At 52.1% G+C, this 19,208-nt stretch overlaps 8 protein-coding genes across 8 annotated transcripts; 5 read left to right on the forward strand and 3 right to left on the reverse strand.

Annotated features, from left to right (window-relative positions):
* Nucleotides 1–603: 603 nt before the first annotated feature.
* Nucleotides 604–5,972, forward strand: VNX1 (calcium/hydrogen antiporter; the record flags this gene model as incomplete). Its single annotated transcript, XM_076632377.1, has 10 exons — nucleotides 604–1,641; nucleotides 1,705–2,370; nucleotides 2,442–4,247; nucleotides 4,319–4,474; nucleotides 4,541–5,117; nucleotides 5,179–5,326; nucleotides 5,389–5,505; nucleotides 5,572–5,647; nucleotides 5,718–5,795; nucleotides 5,859–5,972. The coding sequence occupies 10 exons, from the start codon at nucleotides 604–606 to the stop codon at nucleotides 5,970–5,972; spliced, it is 4,776 nt and encodes a 1,591-aa protein (XP_076487717.1).
* A 432-nt stretch (nucleotides 5,973–6,404) lies between these two features.
* Nucleotides 6,405–7,251, forward strand: JCM6883_002542 (uncharacterized protein; the record flags this gene model as incomplete). Its single annotated transcript, XM_076632378.1, has 5 exons — nucleotides 6,405–6,515; nucleotides 6,579–6,621; nucleotides 6,690–7,011; nucleotides 7,084–7,105; nucleotides 7,171–7,251. 5 exons carry the CDS (start codon nucleotides 6,405–6,407, stop codon nucleotides 7,249–7,251), a joined length of 579 nt encoding a protein of 192 aa, XP_076487718.1.
* A 155-nt stretch (nucleotides 7,252–7,406) lies between these two features.
* Nucleotides 7,407–8,813, reverse strand: JCM6883_002543 (uncharacterized protein; the record flags this gene model as incomplete). The annotated part of the gene is made up of 3 exons (XM_076632379.1): nucleotides 7,407–8,236; nucleotides 8,322–8,745; nucleotides 8,811–8,813. The coding sequence occupies 3 exons, from the start codon at nucleotides 8,811–8,813 to the stop codon at nucleotides 7,407–7,409; spliced, it is 1,257 nt and encodes a 418-aa protein (XP_076487719.1).
* A 343-nt stretch (nucleotides 8,814–9,156) lies between these two features.
* Nucleotides 9,157–10,568, reverse strand: JCM6883_002544 (phytochelatin synthase family protein; the record flags this gene model as incomplete). The annotated part of the gene is made up of 3 exons (XM_076632380.1): nucleotides 9,157–9,690; nucleotides 9,753–9,924; nucleotides 9,988–10,568. 3 exons carry the CDS (start codon nucleotides 10,566–10,568, stop codon nucleotides 9,157–9,159), a joined length of 1,287 nt encoding a protein of 428 aa, XP_076487720.1.
* A 321-nt stretch (nucleotides 10,569–10,889) lies between these two features.
* Nucleotides 10,890–12,700, forward strand: JCM6883_002545 (uncharacterized protein; the record flags this gene model as incomplete). Its single annotated transcript, XM_076632381.1, has 3 exons — nucleotides 10,890–11,180; nucleotides 11,280–11,621; nucleotides 11,690–12,700. 3 exons carry the CDS (start codon nucleotides 10,890–10,892, stop codon nucleotides 12,698–12,700), a joined length of 1,644 nt encoding a protein of 547 aa, XP_076487721.1.
* Nucleotides 12,701–12,951: 251 nt separating this feature from the next.
* JCM6883_002546 (PP2C family serine/threonine-protein phosphatase) lies at nucleotides 12,952–15,028 on the forward strand (the record flags this gene model as incomplete). The annotated part of the gene is made up of 7 exons (XM_076632382.1): nucleotides 12,952–13,013; nucleotides 13,139–13,179; nucleotides 13,461–13,568; nucleotides 13,650–13,781; nucleotides 13,855–13,931; nucleotides 14,014–14,155; nucleotides 14,232–15,028. The coding sequence occupies 7 exons, from the start codon at nucleotides 12,952–12,954 to the stop codon at nucleotides 15,026–15,028; spliced, it is 1,359 nt and encodes a 452-aa protein (XP_076487722.1).
* Nucleotides 15,029–15,683: 655 nt separating this feature from the next.
* Nucleotides 15,684–16,632, reverse strand: JCM6883_002547 (uncharacterized protein; the record flags this gene model as incomplete). Its single annotated transcript, XM_076632383.1, has 3 exons — nucleotides 15,684–16,001; nucleotides 16,073–16,321; nucleotides 16,387–16,632. 3 exons carry the CDS (start codon nucleotides 16,630–16,632, stop codon nucleotides 15,684–15,686), a joined length of 813 nt encoding a protein of 270 aa, XP_076487723.1.
* A 468-nt stretch (nucleotides 16,633–17,100) lies between these two features.
* Nucleotides 17,101–19,185, forward strand: JCM6883_002548 (uncharacterized protein; the record flags this gene model as incomplete). The annotated part of the gene is made up of 2 exons (XM_076632384.1): nucleotides 17,101–17,779; nucleotides 17,852–19,185. 2 exons carry the CDS (start codon nucleotides 17,101–17,103, stop codon nucleotides 19,183–19,185), a joined length of 2,013 nt encoding a protein of 670 aa, XP_076487724.1.
* Between the last annotated feature and the right edge of the window lie 23 nt (nucleotides 19,186–19,208).

Below are 19,208 nucleotides of genomic sequence, written 5' to 3' on the forward strand. Positions count from 1 at the left end.
CTTCCGACCACTCGCTCGACGCGCCTACGCACTGATCAGACCCGTGTGAGCGGCCTGGTGGACGAACGAACCGGCCTCTTTCGCGAACTTTCCCCCGCACAATCTTCTCTCTCCAGCTCCAAATCCTCTTCCGAATCACCACGACTCTTTCGCACATTCTCAAGCGCCGAATCACCAGACTTACAGCAGAAGTGATCAGTAAGGCCGGCTAGATACACGCGTGAGTCCTCTCTGCTCTCGAAGGAAAGGCTGATTCGGGAGGGAACCGTGCCGAAGAAGAAGGGGGTTAATTCGACTTGGCGGATCATAAACAAGCGCGTAGATGTACGAAGGGCTTGCTATACGGCTCAGAGTAAGCACAGCAACGAGGGCGAGAAAGGTCAACGAGGAAACGGGGCAGTCGAGACGTCGCTTCGAGATCGGGATCTCCTGACGAGGAGGTCAACAAGCATTCACGGTTGTTCGTTGATCGGTAGTGCTGTGAACTGACATTCGCTTGATCTACGAACGAAACAGTTTAGATAGGGAGAAGTACCCCTTTCTCGAATCTCCGTTCGTTCTCTCGGACCTCTTCGACTCCGTTCGTTTGCGATCGAGCGACACATGTCTGCACAGGCTCAGGCTCCCGATCCTAATCGAGATACAACCTCACCTCCAGCGGGTCACCAAAGTCGACCCTCTTCCGCTTCGAGTACTTCTTCCGCCTCGGGAGAAACCGAACGAGGAGCTTCCTCTCACTCGATCCCTCAACGAATGGATCTCGATCCGACAGCCTCGAACGCACAGGAAGAGAGTGCAAACCTCTCAGTGACGCCGACTACAGGAGGGAACCCTTCGACTCCAGCAGCTTCTTCCCGTCCCGTCGCCTCTCTTTCGACTGCCTCTCCCGCTCCCACTTCCTCTCCGACTCCGAACGCCCACAGAAGGAACCTCTCTTCGACTTCAGCTACTTCGAGTTCGACAGGACAGCCCTCGAGCGCTTTCAACTCTCCTGCGAGACGCGATCAAGGTTCACATTCAACCGTTTCGGGAGGAGGATTGGCAGACGTGAGCGGCGACATCCTTCACGAGGACAGCGCAGAGGAAGAACAAACAGGAGGAGAAGGAGAAGGAGAGAGATCTGGATACTTTGGTTCGGTTCAAAGCACTCCTGCGAACGCAGCAAGTTACAACACTTCTCGTCCCCGACAATCGATCCCTTCGAACCTCGGTTCAACTTCGCGTTCTCGACCTCCCTCGGCAGCGCTCAATCGTCGTAGTATCAGCGTCAACACTCAAGCTTCGATCCATTCGATCCCTTCGAATCGTCGTTCGACTCAACACCTCTCGGCTCCTTCTTCGCAACAACCTCTTCGATCGCCCGGTGTCTATGGGCCACAGACGGCCTCTTCGACTCGTCCTGTGTCGAGATTGGACCGACCTCAGACTGGAATGTCGGGGTACGAGAGAGAATACGGATCGGCAGATGAAGATTCGGCCGATGGGGACTTGATTGAACGGGAACGAGAAAGGGACAGGCGGAGACGTGCGATGAGTCCTGCGGTTGGACCGAAGAGGAGGGGCGATGAGGATGAGGACGATGAAGTTGTTCCCGTCGATCGAGGAGAACAACTCGTCAAGAGGAGGGCACGAGAACGAAAAGTGAGAATAACTACTGGTCTCTCGCATGTTAATCGCGGTTCTGACCCTTTATGACCCTGGCAGGAGAAACGACGACAAGCGAACATCGACGCTGCTCGTTTCGAGCAACTTCAACAACTTCAACAACGTCGAATTTCTTCTGCCGTTTCGACTCCCGGGCCCGATCAAACCGGTTTCACATCGGATCAACAGCAACAACATGACTTCTATCCCTCCTATCCCGACAACGAATCGCTTGGAATGGGTCGACTGGCGGGAACTTCCGGTCCTCGAGCTCGAGATCCTTCAAATGCTCGTTCCGAACGGTCTCAAGTTTACTCAGTCTTCAGCGATGCGCCTTCGAACCTAGGAGCCGGTCCTCGCAGTCCTGGGACGTACTGGTCTCCGATGCCTCTCCCGCTTCCGCCCCAGGGAGGTCGTCCTGCGCTCGGGGGTCGAGGATCAAGTTACGTTTCGAGTTCGAGTGTCAGTAACGCTTCGACAGCGACGTCGGCAATCGGTCGAGACGACGAAGAGAGGAGTATTATCGAAGGCGTCGAACCGTCTTCAGCTGGAGAAGAGGAAGAGGAAGAAAGGGACAGAGTTCGAGAGAACGATGAGGAAGATGCAGAGGAACTTGCGAGTCAGGATCCGAGATTGGAGGACTGGAGAGATGGAGGAGCGGATGGAGAACATTCACCGGATGATGACGATGGCGAGGTCGAGTACACCCTTAAAGATCGACAAGACGTGAGCTTGAACCCCTTTTCTCCTCTTCCCGATCTCGATTTATACTGACTCTCCTGCGTCCGGTTAACTAGGCTATCAACGTCGAACACCCTTTCGGTCTACCGATTTGGAAACCCGCTCTCTACAAAAAATCTCGTTCGATCGCGCGACACGCCGACGAAGCTCTTCACTCGGCTCCTTCGAGTACCGCTCTTCATCACCTCCTTCCGGTCAATGTCGCGTGGACGCTCTTCGCCGGTATCTGGCTGTGTCTCGCGTGTATCATCGTCGGAACTTTCCTCTGGTTTGTGCCTTGGGGCGGAAGCAAATACGGTCGAGTCATCTGGGAACTCGGTGGATACCTCTTTTGGCCGTTCGGAAAATATGTCGAAGGTTGGGGACAGGAGGAAGTCTCGGATGAAGCTCATGGGAAACACCTCGAGGAGATCGAAGACGAAACCGAAGACGAGGACGACGACGAGGAAGAAGAGTTACACACGGGCAATGAATCGGGAATGACTTATCGTCACGACGACCCCGAAGCTCAAGGTACGACGTATCGACGAGGAAGAAGTGGAACGATCAACGCTTCTTCGACAGGATCCGCAGCTCCCGTTCGATCTCGCCCGGCGCTCGACGGCCTCTTCCCTGGGTCCGACAACCTCCCCGATGAACCTCGTGGTCAGGCGAGTACTGCAAGCTTGCGACCTCCGACTTCGCACGAACAAATAGGTCTCGTTTCTGGACAACCGAAGCCGCCGACTTATGGTGCGACAACGAGTACGGGCGACGACAAAACGAGGAGGATCTCGAGTGATGAAACAGTCGTCAACGATCGAGCCCAACGGTCCCACTCTCGTAGATCGGCGTCTGGAGGTTCCGTTACGACTCAAAAATCCCTCTCGTTCCGACCTCGAGCGCTTGGACGACTCGCGTACTGGACCGTCTTCTACCTGATGATCGCTCCGATCATGCTCTTCGTCTGCGTCTTCTGTTGGGCGATCGTCTTCTACATTCCGATGGCGAAACTCCTTTGGGTCCTCCTCTGTCACCTCAACAACGAACCTCTCTCGCTTCATTTCCGCTCTCCTCCGGCCTATACTCCTCCTCACCCTCACCCTGCTCTTCATCCCGAGACGAACGACCGAGAAGATGACCACGACTCGGCGCCTCGAAACGAACCGAATCGACCGACGAACGATCACAATCTCGAAGAAAACGGATCCGTTCCTGCCGTTCCTCAATGGCCTCTCGAAGCAGGACAGCCCGCTCCTCGCGTCTCTCGCAAGAAGGTAGCCGACGCGAAACGTCGAGGTCGAATCGTCAGTCCTCGTTCGACCGTCCTCCTCTGTACCTACAAAGCGGCAGGTCTCGAATACTACAAGTACACTCTCGATGGAGTCAACATTTGGTTCGTGAACCTTATGTCGCTCGTCTTCTTCGTCATCTTCGATTTCTTCCTTCTCGAACCGTACGCGGAAAAGCATCACTCGGGAGGTTTACTCAAACTCATCACCGGTCAAGGATTCATCTTCTTCACGGCTCTCCTCGGCGTCATTCCTCTTTCATACTTCATCGGTATGGCCGTCGCTTCGATCTCGGCGCAATCGTCAATCGGAACCGGAGCTTTCATCAACGCCTCGTTCGGATCTGCGATCGAAATCCTCCTCTACAGTATCGCCTTGACTCAATCGAAAGGAGAACTCGTCGAGGGTAGTATCGTGGGCAGTATCCTCGCAGGAGTGCTCTTGATGCCGGGATTGTCGATGATTGGAGGAGCTTTCAAGCGTAAAGAACAGAGATTCAACGCGAGGAGTGCAGGAGTAACGAGTATGATGTTGATCGTTGCCGTCATCGGAGTTTTCACTCCTACTCTATTTTACGAGATCTACGGAAGCGTGAGCCGGTCCTCCTGATCTCTCCTTTCGTTTCTCGCCTGAGCTGACGAATTTTCGATTCTCGTCTTCAGTTCCAACTCACTTGCAGCGACTGTGATGTCATGAATGGCTCTGGACCGACGTCGTGCAGAACTTGCTACTACGAGCACATCGATCCCGCAGATGATCCTTTCTACCTTTCGACGGTTCAATACCTCTCGTATTTCTGTGGATCGATTCTCGTCTTGGTCAGTCTCTTCAATCTCGTTCATAACCCTCGAGAGATGACTGACCCGACTTTCGGTCGTCACTAGTCGTACGCCGTCGGTATCTGGTTCTCGCTTCGAACTCACGCCTCTCAAATCTGGCAGAACGCCGCACCAGCGATTCACGAACAAGGTCTCGGTCGACCTGGAGGAGCAACAGCGAGCACGGGTCAACAGGCACTCGACAATCGACGTTCGCTCTACCACCGAGTCGTCCCGAGTCAACTCTTCCAAACCTCGAAACGTCGAGTTTCCGGACTTCACACCGCTTCGGGCGTTACTCCCGCTCAAACTCCTTTATTCGCCCCTTCAAACGCCGCCTCGAACCCTCTCGGTGCAGTTGCAAGTCCCGCCAAAGTAGATTTCCAGAACCTCGAAGTTCCGAACGGTTTCACTCCCGAACAATTCAGGAGCGTCGTTCGAGCTGTCGCCGATGCTGCTCCAACCTTCGTACCTGCTTTACCTCAAACCCTTCGTCGCGCTCCTTCTCACGTTCGAGAAGTCTCGAAACCGACTGAGGAAGAAGACGATGGAGGTCACGGAGGTCACGACGCACCGAATTGGAGCCGAGGGAAATCCGTCACCGTCTTGTTGGGTTGTACTCTACTCTATGCTATCATCGCCGGTGAGTCCTTCGTTTCTTCAGTCGTTTGTTTCGACGCTGATGATTCTAGCGTCGGACGCAGAAATTCTCGTCGATGTCGTCGATGTCATTCTCGAAGGTTCAGGAATTCCCGAAAAGCTCCTCGGAATCACTCTCTTCGCTCTCGTACCGAACACGACCGAGTTCATGAACGCCATCTCGTTCGCGCTCAACGGAAACATCGCTCTCTCGTACGTTGTACTCCTCTGTCCGGGTGAGCTCTCATAGACTAACGCTTCATCGTCTCTGATAGGATGGAGATTGGATCTGCCTACGCTCTCCAAGTCTGCCTGATTCAAGCTCCGGCAATGCTCGCGTTTTCCGCTTTCTACGGAATCGGAAAAGAATCAATGCTGCACCGAGCTTTCACGTAAGTCTTCTACCTCGTGATCCCTCTCTCTACAACGTGGAAGCTGACCCGCTCTCGACTCGACAGCCTCGTGTTCCCTCGTTGGGACATTCTCGCGATTCTCTTCTCCGTTTTCCTGTTAACTTATGTCTACATCGAGGCTGTACGTTCTCTCTCCTTCCCCCTCCCTCCCTCCTGCGACTTCACGCTTATGCGATCATGTGCGTGAACAGAGGAGTAACTACTTCCGAGGAGTATTGCTCTGTTTGAGTTACTGTCTCCTTCTCGCTGGTTTCGCATTCGCTCCTTCTGTAAGATAGCTCTTCAATACTCTTGTCGCCGGACAGCAGTAGGTGACTGAGGAATCTTTACAGGACCGCGACACTTCCGACAATCCTGGCTTCGGCCTCCTGTCAACGCTCACCCCTAACGACCTCACCTTTTTCGAGAAATTGCAAGCCCTCGCATACTCGCTCTTCACCAAGTAGACTATATCCTTTATCTTCTTGTTCAATCATTCGCTACATCATTTCAGTCCCGTCATCATATCTGTCTCCATTTCGATTTTCTCTACAAGTTTTACTTTTCTACAAGTTCGTTTTCCTCGCTCGACTGCTATTCTGTTTTTGCCCTCTCTTTCGTCTGCACATCGTTTATTTCGTCTTTCGTCTTCTTTTGTTACTCCCATCTCTCGCAAGCAAAGTTATCTCGTTTTCGAATCCGTTTCATTCCATAGTTTTATAGCTCTAATTCCGCTTCTAATACGATTTTTTTCGTTCCTTCCCTCGCAGTCCCTTTCAGTTGTAGCAGAGTCAAGCGCTATTTCGAGCGTGTGAGCTCAGTACAAAGTGTTCGAAGAAAATAGTGATTCGCCAAAACGAACTTCGATTCGCTCATCTCGATTCCTTACATCTCTCATCATGTTTGCCCGTAACGCCCTTCGAACTGCTCTCCGTCAAACTTCTCGCCGATCCTACGCTACTGGATCGCACAGCGGTCCCCAGCCCAAGTCTTCCGACCTCCCCTGGATCGTTCGTTTTTACCTCCGACTTCTTCCCGTTTAAGCTCGCGACTGACGCTTGTAGTTCGATTAGGTCGCATCGGCTGCTGTTACCATTCCCCTCATCTACACCCTCAGTAAGTCATCTGAGCGAGCGAGTATCTGATCAGAGATCTAAAACTGACCTCATTCTCGCTATATCCAGCCTCCCCTCCCGAAGCCGTCAAGCACACTCTCCACCACGTAACCTCCCCTTCTAAAGAAGATCACCCCGCTCCCGCATCTAGGAAAGCTCCCGAATCGGCTTCGGACGAAGAAAGAGCTCAACACGAATCTTCGCACCGACAAGCTGCCGAAAGCGACAAGGAAGAAGCTACGACCCCTGTCGAAGCCGATGCACCGGAGAAATCAGAGGTCGTGAAGAAGGCCGAGGAGAAATTGGAGAAGGAGGATATTCCGAAACCTTCGGATTTGAAGGCGAACCCGGAATCCTCGGTGGATGATAAGGAACGAGTAAAGTCTGAACAGTGAGTACAGTAGATCGTCGATTCGCGATTGAACTTTGCGGAAGCTGAGACGATTTTCATTGAAATTTGTAGACCTTACCGACAAGACAAGATCGTTCGTATTTTCCTCTCCTTCTTTCGTTTCTCACTCAACATCGCTGACATTCTACCCTTTGACAGGTTAACGAGATCAAGGAATCCAAGATCGAAGAGACCAAGCAAGAAATGAGCGAGGAGAAGGACGAGAAGAAGGAGGAATAAATTAATAAGTTCTCAAAGTCGAGAATGCTGTAGAGATGAGATGGCCTATTATCTTCCCCCTCTAAAAATTTGTGCAAACTGAAGGTATCCTATCTATGAAACGATGAACCGTCTTCTAATAACAACCAAGTTTTGAAGCGAGAGGTCGCTCCGTTCTATCGTAGCTCGTCCCTTTCTCCGGCTCTTCCTCTCACGAATTCCTGTTCGACTCTCGTCTCCCATCCCTCAATCCCCTCTCCTTTCATCCCCACAAACCGCACCCTCAATCCTTTCCTTTCGCAAACCTCATCAAACTCTCTCCTCCCTTCTCTCACTGCATCCCACCCGACATCTAACCAAAGCGTCCTCAGTACACTCAGTGACGAATCGTTCTCGATGCGATTTATCAGTTCGAGGAGGAAATGATCCGGAACTGGACTGTACGAGAAGGGTTCGAACGCGAGGTGTTGAATCGTTGATTGAATCGGGTATATCGACAGTTCTGATGAAGTAAGAGAGGAGTCGATGGAGAAGGATCGATAAGGGTACATGTAGTCGACGAAGGCTTGCCAATTCATTCGCCAGAGGATTGCGAGAGGCGGTTTCAACGTCGAGCTTTCATTTTCGGCGGCGGCGGGAGGCGAATTGTGGATGAGGCGAGCGAACGAAGGGAGAGGTAGTAACAAGTCGATCTGAGATTTATACGAAAGTGGACAACTGATCAACGACAAGTCTGGGAAATCTTCGAGCAGATTTCGATCCAGCGGAGTTCTCCTCGGCGGTAGCCAGGAAGAGATGCTCATTTGCGCCTCATGGATCGATAGAGTCTCGACTGAAGAAAAGACGACAAGGGAATCGTGTGCGTCGACGGAGGGGTCGAGGAGATCGATCAGGGCGTGAAGGGTAATCGAGAGTTGGCGAAGATGTAGGAGTGGAAGGAGAGGAGGGAAGGACGATGGGAGACGGGAAGGGGACCAGGGTCCGAGGAGGTACAGGTGCGTCAAGTCTGAGCACATGAGAGACTAGTCAGTGATTGTTGAGACGGTTTGCGAGTTGCTCGCGAAGAAAATGAAAACTCTCTAGAAACTCACGTTTGAGCCCTCCGAGCAATTCCAACCCAAACCACCTCTGTTCGACCCTGAGTACTTTCAGCTTCTGTAGCTTGATGACTAGTTCACTCGTCTCGTTTTGATTCGGAGGTCCCAACAACTGATTCGTTCTCAATCTCATGTCGACGACGCTCTCCGCCCGTTCTTCGTCTATCGAGAGCGTCTCCGTGAGAGCTCTCGCGTCTTGTCGAGATTTCACATCGAGTGAGCGCCAGAGGATAGGTCGTGCGATCGATTCGAATGTTGAACAAGTTTGACAGACAACCGCGAGAGTCGATCTGGCGGACGCGGTCTTGGGGTATGGTGGAGAGTGAGAAGGGAGAAAGGTGAAGATCTTGTATAGCAGTTCAGGAGGGAGCCGAGGCGGGAGGGAATCGGGCCCGAGGGCGAGAGCCTGTGGGGTGTCCTGTGTGTTCGAACGACCTACAGTGAGCATTTTCATGTAAACAGCTGTACAGGCGTTCGCCTCACCATCCGAGCCTGGGCGGGAGGAACGATACGACCGAAAGAAGCGGTAATTGAGAGAAGAGGAGAAATCGAAAACTTGCGCGCCAGCGCTCGCTTGTGACTCTCTAAGCAAGGCATCTCGATGATAAGTTGCAACGACTACAATGCCGATGTTGTAGTATTACGATGATCTCTACATAATTCGAAAATCTATAATTCGGCTTCAAAAACGAAGGGAGAAAAAGCTATTGAGCTCGAAAAGGATGTCCGGACGCTGCAGCTCGCCTGCGAGCCCAGTGTACGCCCAGGTTGAAGGTAGACAGTATCGTTCTCTGTTGAACCCCGCCGAAGGGACCTCAAACTCCTTCGCTCAGTGACATCCCTTCTTCCCCTCCGGCTCCGGTTTCTTACTCGCGCATCCACAAGCTGCTCCCGCTCCTTCTTCCTCAGCTCTACAGCATTCCCCCAATGCCCCAATCTGTCCCGTCAAGAATTCCACCTCCTCCTTCACCGTTACGTTCCTCTCAATCGTTTCATCGAACAAATCCCTCAGTGGAGTTGCGAGATGCGGAGGAACGAGAGCCGTTAGTGCCGACCGGGGAGAGAATAGAGCGAGTAGGAGGAGAGAGAGGAGAGGATTCGAAGGGGAGGAAGGGAGAGACGAGGAAGTGAGAGTCGAGAGGAGGGAATCGAGTGAAGATGCGGACGGAGAAGAGGGCCTTGTAGGCGCGGGCGAGTCTGTAGAATCGGAGGATGAAGAGAGCAGTGGACGAGAAGTGACGGCGGGAGTAGGGAGAGCGGATAGATGAGTGAGAAGTCGAGAGAGGAGGGATTCTAGAGTTGATGATCTGGGGGTTTCGAGGAGAAGTCGAGTGAGGGATTTCGAGAGAACCGCCCAGGAAGACTAGACACAGATAGAGACGATCAGCACATTCTGAGTCATTTGAGAGTACGAGGTAAACTCACTTTGTTCAGAGTCAAGGTCGTCACACTTTGTTTTCCAGCGAGACTTCCGATGTCTCTACTCGGAGCAACGTCGAACATGACGTAGCCTCTCGGTTGACCCGTCGCATCGTCGATCGGGACCATAGAGTCGTAAGCTAGTTCTGTCGAGACCCAGTACGAAGGATATTTGAACCTGTATCGAGAAACCGAGTGGTGAGCTCGCACGATTAGATCCGACAACGGCAGTAACTCTTACCTCGCGACGTCCAGGATCAACACCTTATCGTCCTTTTCCGAGTACCCTCCAATCGGACTGAAGTGACCCGTCCCAGTTTGCCCAAGTACTTTCCTCGAATAACTCAACGCCATTACCTCCTTCCCTCTACTAGCCTTGACAAGATCCCTCCTAAACTGTTCAATCGCCTTCTTTCTACTTTCCTCCGTCATCCCCACTGGCGGAGACTGAACTCTCGCTCTCAATCCATTACAATTCGCCAAACAAGCGAATTCCGCAAGGGTGAGTCCGACTTGAGCGATATCCGATAAAGGTCGACAACAATCCAACATGTCTTGATCGTAAAACCTCCAAGAACCTTTCCAAACCCTTTGAGGATCCATCTCGAGCGCGTTCAAGATCATCGCAAGCGTGCCGAGCGCGCAATAGGCGGGTTCGTTTTGAGTGAGGAAGTGCTGCGAGAGGAGGAAGTACGAGTCGAGGTTACCTTCCGAGAGGGCTTGAGCGAAGATTTGTCGACCGGGGGGAGAGTTGAAGGCGATACAGGAATCGGGGAGAGGGCGTTTGTAGAACGTCTTCGAAGCGAGGGAGGGAGCGGCCATAGCTGATCGCACTTGAGGATGATGCACCCGCCTTTCGGGCGATCGTTGCTCGGTCTGGGGTCGAGGCGGAGGAGGGGAAAGCTCGGCTGGAGGAGGATGTTGAGAAAGGGTGGCGAGATTTCGGACGAGGCGACTCCTTGAACGAGTGAAGCCGGCTAAGTTCGTTTCAATGATACTTCGGAACAGTTTGAGAGCGTTCAACGGATGTCGGAGGTTCGATGTGAAGTGTAAGAAGCGAAAAGAGATCGAGGGAATATTTTGAACATCTACATCTCAGCATCCCCTCGAATCTGGCTCTGAAGCATACTGAGACCTCAGTAGATGGTTCAGGAACTTCTCGCGAGTCTCGCACTGCCGTTCGACCTCTCGACGCTCCTCAACTTCACTCTCGTCGATTCCTTCACGCAAGAACTCGCAAATTCCTCCTGTAACAACTTCTTTGAATCATACAGTGCGCGAGACGGATCAGGACGGATACGAGTGAGGAGAGAAGGCAGTCCAGGTCAGAGATGCTGGGACTCGCTGCCGAGCGAATGGAGGGAATATTTCCAGGCAATCAAGGAGCACGAGAAACGCAACGAGGTGCTGAAGGAGCTGTCAAAGGCTGATACTGTGAGCAGTCTCCGTGACATTTGGAGGAGACGACCCCGCGAGCTGACATCGAATCTGTTTCGGATTTTCGTTTTTCGCAACTCTCTTCCGACTCTTCAGTCAAGTCCAATCTACCAATCCTTCCCATCATCTCTACAATCCTTCCTATCCTCTTGTCGCTCCCTCTCGTTCGATCGTACCTGTTCCCTCAACCCAATCTTATCTTATCCACCGTCCTCTTCCTCCGGAACAACCTCACGACCCCGTCAACCCTCCCCACCTCCTTCGATCAACCCAGCACTCGCCCATCTCAAAGGAAAAGCGAAAGCGCAACATACGAACGCCTTGAAAGCCGGACAATCCCCCAAGAAACATCACGAAGTTGTGAAATTTTGTTCGCTCGTCGAAAGTATGTTGACGGAAGAACCGAGTAATTACTGCGTTGATGTTGGATCTGGTAGAGTGAGCGTTACTTCCAATCTTAGTGTATGTCCCATAGCAGCTGACCAAGGCGTTGTACTGGCTCGCAGGCTCACCTGTCTCGAGCTCTCGCATCGCCTCCTCTAAACCTACACGTCCTCGCTGTCGATTGGGCACCCTCTCAGAAAACTGGAGCAGAGAAACTCGACCGGATACGACAGAGGGCCGAGTTGAACCCGACGATTGGGAGTCTGACGCATCGAGTTTCATCGCTTGACGAACCAGGAGTGAAAAAAGTTCTCAAAGAATGGCCGCCCGTTTACGACGAAGACTCCAGCAAGAAACGGGAGCCACCTCTACTAGTTGCTCTACACGCATGTGGGGATCTCACCCCGGACTCGATCAAAGCGTTCACCGATTTCTCGTCCTCCTCCTCTTCTCTCGATTCACTCTCTTCTGCTCCCCGTGCCGTCTTCGTCGGATGTTGTTACAACCTCCAAACTCCCTCCCTCTTCCCTCTCTCCCAGTTCCTCGCCTCCATCTTGCCAATCGCCTCACTCCCAAACCAGAACGAACCGATTTCCCTCGCTCACTTACGATTAACACCTCAATCTCCCCCGACGTGGCATCTCTCGCAAGCAGAAACGAAGGCGTTCGAATCGGCCACTTTCAAACTCGCCTATCGTTCAAGACTCGAAGCCGAGTTGGAATGGAACGGGTTTGGAAGTGAGATTGGGGCAAGAAAAGTTGGGAGGATTCCGGATTGTCGGGATTGGAATGAATATCGAGGGAAAGCGATTGAGAGAATGGTGGCTCGTGAAGGGGAGGGCGTGAAAGTACCGCTCCCGTGTCCCTTTGGAGAGGAGGGAGAAAGGGAGAAGGAGGAAGAGGATTGGAAAGAAGGAGTTTGGTTATTGAGGGTTTGGTGGACGATCAGGAGCTGGCTTGGACCTCCGCTAGAGAGCCTCGTCGTACTGGATAGGTACTTATTGCTCGTGGAGGGACTGTATGGAACAGAGGAGGAGGATAAGCAGGAAGGGGAGGGAAGAAAAGTAGAAATGGTTAATATTTTTGATCAAGCGACAGGGAGTTTGAGGAATATCGCTTTGGTTGTACGATAGCTAGATCATACCTGCATTGCAACTTGTCGGTGGAACGAATTGCGAAAATCAATGACTGATCATGAAATTCGAAACGCGAACAATCTCCCTCATTTTGCCCACCACCTCTCGCTCAACCGCTAGACTCGATCCAACCAGACGCTCCTTTCTTCTAGAACTCGATCTCCGCTAGATATTCCCCATCGGCACACGCATTCTCTCTCCCTCAAACAGTCAAAGGGAAAACTTTTGTCACTCCTTCTCCGTCGATCATGGGTCAAGTCTTGTCTGAACCCGAAACCACAAAGCACACTCAATCCGGAGCAGATGCACGGTTAGTGCTCTTCCTACCACTTGAGGAGAGAGAGAGATCGAGATGAATCTCATTTGATTTCTCCCTCTCTCTCTCCATCTCATCATCTGAGCTGGAACTGATCGGTCGTGATTATATCTGTTCAGGTTAGCATGGGCAGTGAGTGAGATGCAAGGGTGGCGCCTGAGTGAGTCTCTCCCTACGACTAGTTCTCTTTTTCCGACTCTCACGAGTCCACGCACTTCCCACTCTATCTCCTCCGAACCCTCGCTTCTTTCTATCGGCTTATCTATGGATTTGCTCTTCCTTAACTGACCACCATTGTCTCGTTCCTTCTTGCCCTTCGCTCCCCTTCCGCCGTATTTCCCCAATCTCGCCTCCTCTTCTCTCCGCTCGCGTGCTTCTTCGCTCAACTTTCTTACTCAAAAAACCACCCACTCCATCCTTCGACGCTTGAATCATGATCAGCTATGGAAGATGCACACGCCGCGATTCTCTCCTTAGACCCAGAGAAGGGAGATTCAGTCCCGCCTAAAGAACGAACTTCCTTCTTCGCAGTTTATGACGGTCATGGTGGTTCGTCTTCATCCTCTCGCACTATCTCTCGACCACTAGAGGATCTCAGCTGATGGTGCATGATGAGTAACTGCCGAACAGGTTCGACAGTAGCGAAATTCGCGGGGGATACGGTACATCATCGGTTGGCCGCCAACGAGTTTTACAAGAAGAAGGAATGGAACGCCGCACTCAAGAGAGCGTTCCTAGAGACTGATGAGGATCTACGAGCGAGTGAGTCAACAGCACTCTAACTCCTTTCCGCTCAAGTCAAGCGTAACTGATTCGTTTGAATGGTTCTGTTTAGATCCCGATTTCAAAGGAGATCCTTCTGGATGTACCGCAGTTGGAGTCATTGTTACTCCCGAACTCGACTTGATTTGCGTACGTTCTCTCGGAATTGCTCTCAGCCGCTCGATCTCCCAGTAGAACGTCGAGACTGAGCGTCCTTGTAACGTGCTGTTAGGCAAACGCTGGAGACTCTAGATCAGTCATGTCGGTAGGAGGGGAAGCGAAACCTTTATCATATGATCATAAACCTACGAACGCGGCCGAAACTTCTCGAATCGTCGCTGCGGGTGGATTCGTCGAATTTGGTCGAGTAAACGGTAAATCATCTCTCTCTCCCTCCCTCTCCTTCATCGCAGTGAACGTTTGAACTGATGAGATTGGAGTGATATTCAGGTAACCTCGCATTATCTCGAGCACTAGGAGATTTCGAATTCAAACAATCTCCTTCCCTTCCCGCCGAACAACAAGTCGTCACTGCCGACCCGGATCTCAACACTCACACCCACACTTCCGAAGACGAATTCATCGTCGTAGCGTGCGACGGAATCTGGGACGTCCTCACTTCTCAACAAGTGATCGATTTCGTTCGATTATCAATCTCGAAGAATCAAACTCTCGAACAAATCTGCGAGACGATGATGGATCGTTGTTTGGCGCCCGATTCAGATTGGGGAGGAGTCGGTTGCGATAATATGACGATGATGGTCGTCGCGATCCTAGGGGATCGAACACTGGAAGAATGGTACGAATGGGTTAAAGAACGAGTCGAGAAATCGGAACCTTACAACACTCCGAGAGAGTTTGTCGAACCGTTCGCGCAAGGAGGGAACGGGCCGAGGGGAGCTTTGATGGCGGGTGGATCGGGAGGTGCTCAAGGAGGAGGAGTCGTGGTCGGAAGAGCGGGACCGGGAGGTGGAGTACAAGGGATGAATTTATCGGGCCTTGGAGCTGGAGGAGGAGCAGGAGGAAACGGAGTTGGGGAAGAAGAGAGCGACGATGAAGGAGAAGAACTCGATTTACCGACGATTCAAGCCGCGTTGAGGGCGAGAATGGCAGAATTCGAACGGGAAGAACAAGAACAATCTTCTTCGGCATCGATCGAACAAGTTGAAGACGTCGACGAATCAGCATCAAAGGAGGACGAAGAAATGACCGACTCGGCAAAACCTGAATCAGCATCCTCTTCCTAGTCGACAGACTCGTTCCCACACACACTTTCCCTCCCGCTCCGCTGTTGTCAACGTTTTCCTTTAATCGATTTCCACAATCTATATATCCTCCTCTCTCTCCGTCTCATCACTCAGTCGTATATCTCCCTTTCTCTCGCTCTCGATTCCTCTTCTCCCTCGACGCCCCGAGTAAGATGGTCCGGGTTTTTTTCCTATTTCGTTTCCCTCGCTTCTCGTTCCTATTTTTCGCTGTTTGAAGTGCCCCCTCTCTCTCGCTCGTCGCCCGTATACTCCTCTAGTCTAGTCAGTCAGTCCCCCTTGTACACTTATTTAAGAAATCGAATCGCACTACCATATTCGAACGATGCATTCGTCCTCCGTCGCCTGAATCCGTTCGATCGTCCTGGCGCAAGCGCACTGTCGAGCTCACAAACTCCGCAAATAGATGCGAAGAACTCGTAGAGAAGGAAACAGGAACAAAGCAAAAGGACCCACACGAAAAGCTCAGCTTTCCGAAAACGAAAGTCTCGAAAGCTCCCTCCTCTCTCCCGCGCGATCTCCTCGAGCAAAGGTACCGTCTGAATAGGGAGGTAATAAGTAATGATTATTAGGTCTATAAGCCTCTCTCCAAGCTATGCTATGCTTCTACGCCTGCCTTCGATCTAATATTCTCCATCTAATTCGTCAACTGTCCGGGCCATTCACCCCTCTTCTCCAACCCCAACTCGACCTGACCCACGACGATCTTCTCTCCCTTCTTCGCCCCCTCCCCTTCCTCGACCAACCATTGCAATTTCTCTTTCGCCGAGAGAGATTTCACAATTTCCCAGTTCTCTTTCCCGTGTTTCCCGTACCCTGCTAACGCGATCGCTCGATGAGGAGAGATAGTTCGGCGGTTGTGTTTCATGACGAGGTGGGAGAGGACGAGGGCGTAGGTCGTTACGGTGCCGGTTTTAGGATGGGGAGGGGAATGGAATCGAGTTTGAATGTACATCTTTATTCACTCACAACAAGAATCAGCTTCCCGAACAGAGGGAAATAATGGAAGAGTGAAAGTAGGCTGACCCATTTCTTATCGAACCCGAGTAAAGAGTTCTCGACGACGAATTTCGCCATCAAAGGAATTTCTTTCTTGAACTCGAACGAGGTCGCTCCAAGGGCAAAAGTCGCTCCGGGAATCATATAGAACTCTCCGATGAGTTGAATCGCGAATGGACCTCGGACGTGATCGACTGTGACGGCGTATTCTGAATTCGACAAGTGTAAACCGAAAGAATCGCAAGAATCGGGAGTCGCTCGAAATGTTCGAGAGAGCTATTCATTCCTCAACGCAGTCAGCTTTGATTGCTACGCTTGGGAGAGTACGAGAGGGTATTCACCTTGAACTTCTGGACGTCTTCGACGCCGATACGCCAGTTCTTCCAAACTCTCCCGAGTTTGACTTCCCATTGAAATCGAAGGAACGGCCAAATGATCCGAGCGTGCCACATCCCTGGGAACCCGTTGATGTTGACGAAGAGGAGGAGCCAGAACGCCCATTTCAGCGGTCGAGGAATCGTTGAAGGTAGGAGAGAGAGGAGGTTTGAGACGGTTGGTTGAAGCGCGGTTGGTACGAGGGAAGACATGGTTGACAGTCGTATAGATGCGTTGCCGATTCGTAAAGAGCAGAAGAAGAGAAGAGAAGATGAAAAGATGAGATCAACAAGAAATTTCGGAACTCGGAAGGAGTCAGAAACCGCTCGAGCGCCCGAACCCCGAGAGGGTCGGTCGTTTCCACGCGCCTGGGCTCGTGAGCTTTGTAACAGATGCTCTGCAGCGCGTCAGAAGCAAGAGGAGAAAGAGACAGGAAACGATTACGGTGCACGTGAGCGAGAACTCGATCGGTGGAACTCCTCTTCTCCCTCTCACCACTCTCGACCATCAACGACACTCGCCAGTACATCTCATGCTCGACATCAAGCTAGACTAGACCGCGCTCAATCTATTCAGTTACCCTCTCTCAACTTTGGTGCCCCTTTCCTTCCCCTTCTCTCTCCTCCTCGATCGACCCCGTTCCTCCACCTCTCTTGAGCGCGTTCAGTCAACCCAGTCGAATGAACTTTTTCAGACGCGCACAACCACCTGCCCCGACCGTCAAAGAACCTCCAGCGGATCCACCCCCTGCTACGGCTCGACAGGAGAAAGAGAGGAGATGGATGTCTACGATCTCTTCAGGGAAGGAGCAGCGAGGGTCAAGAGATACTAAGCGGACAGAGGAAGAGTCAGCGGGATCGAGACAGAGGGAGCTGAGTAATGGAGCGTCGTCGCGTGGGAAATGGTTGAATCCGAATCCAAATCCGAGCACCAACAACGTCGAAGAACCACGGATGACGACAAGCTCTCAAGCTTCGATTAGGAGTAAGAGAAGTTTCTTCAAGAGTAAAGACAAGAGTTCAGTCATCGATCAGACGACCCTCTCCAGTTCGACTTCTCCCTCTGCGAATTCAAACCCAACTTTATCCCCTTCTCTCGCGACCTCCTCCCCCGAAATCGATCATTCGAGACCTACAAGGACGAATCAAGAGACGAAGACGCTAGCGACGAGGTTACAGGAATTGGCAATTGCGAACGCGGATGGATTGTTGGACGATGAGGAATATCGACTTTTACGGAGACAAGTTTTCGAGACTCATTCGAGTAAGAATCAGGCGGAAACGAGTATGACTAGATTGAGTGAAGGAACTGAGGCGGTACCGAGGTTCACCGGGAACCTGAGGAGTCCGAGAAGTCGAGGTGAGCTTGATTTTTGTCGAAACTCTCTCTCTCTTAGTGATTTTCGCGGACCCAAGTTTTTCGTTTTCACAGAATCGTCCTCAATACGAATGAGTACTTTCGTCATGTCCAACGGTCCTCGAGCCATGACCCCTTCAACCCCTCCCGACAATTACACTGAAACTCTCGCCTCTCCCGTCTCTTCCCCTCCTCGAGCCCCCTCCGTCGCTTCCTATCACAGCAAGCGCCACTCGATTCTCCCACCCCTCAACTCGCTCTTTCGTCGCGAAGCTTCTTCTTCCGCCGCTTCTCTCCTCGACGCAGATTGGGACGTCGTTACCCCTCCTCTCTCATCGCCGAATGACTACCCCCGATCAGCTTCCCCACTCCCTAGACCTTCAGATTCAGTGAGTGTTAGATCGGGACGATCGAAACAACTCTCGCCTCCAACGAGTCCAGCGAGGAATCGAACGATTCGAAATCACCCAGGACTCGCAAGTTCGACCATGGATTCTCGTTCATCTACTTATTTCGCTGGTGGTGGTGGTAGCTCTCGATCTTCAAACGGCGGGAGAAGCTCCTTTGCAGGAGGAGGGGGAGGAGGAGGCGGTATCCGTTCAGGGGAGAGTGTTTTCTCTTCCGGAAGTCGCTCCAACAATCACGCACCTCGTTCCCCTACATCGCTCCGCACGCGCTCTTACTACAGTGGCGGAGGAGGAGGAGGTCCGTCTAGCGCTCTCTCCCACGGAGGAGGGTACTCTTCGACGCATTCTCACGACAGAGGAAGTGGAGTCGAAACTCTTCTTTCCCATTCCCTACCTCCTATAACTTCCTCCACCGACCCGTTATTGTTCGCTGCGACGGGGAGGGAACCTACTGCGCAGGAATTGGAGAGGGAGATTAGGGAGATTGAGGGAGAATGGGAGAGGATGAAAGAGAGTTGGAAAGGGTTGGAGAGGGGAAGGATTCAGGATTGGGAGAGACAAGTTGGGGGGACTGTCGTCAAACAAGTTAGGGAAATGGCAAGAAGAGAGAGGGAGCAGAGGCAGATGAGCCAGGAGAAGGTGGAGAAGAAGGACGAGGGACAGATTGCGAAGAAAGGGATTTTCAGGAGAGCGTCGTTTTTACCCTCCTCTCAACGGGCGACGGCGACTCCGGCGACGATCGAACAGTCTCGGATAACGACGACTTCGACACTCTCGGATCCTCCGCTCCCGCAATTCTTGCTCAGTTCAAAGATACCCCTTCCCACGGAATTCGAATCGAATTTATCGCCTCATCTCCTCGAACCGACCCTTGCGCTACGGATTTCGATGGAGGAGCTTCTCGATCGACAACGACGGACAGAAGAGAAGTATGAGCGGAGGTTGGAGTTCTTACGGGCGAAGGAGAAGGGTGCGAGAATCAGAGACGGTCTCTTAAAATGATCGATTATTGTCGTTTCTGTATT

This window comes from Sporobolomyces salmoneus (assembly GCF_050403485.1).
Source record: "Sporobolomyces salmoneus JCM6883 DNA, S_salmoneus_JCM6883_v1_ctg25, whole genome shotgun sequence".
NCBI classification, from domain to species: domain Eukaryota; kingdom Fungi; phylum Basidiomycota; class Microbotryomycetes; order Sporidiobolales; family Sporidiobolaceae; genus Sporobolomyces; species Sporobolomyces salmoneus.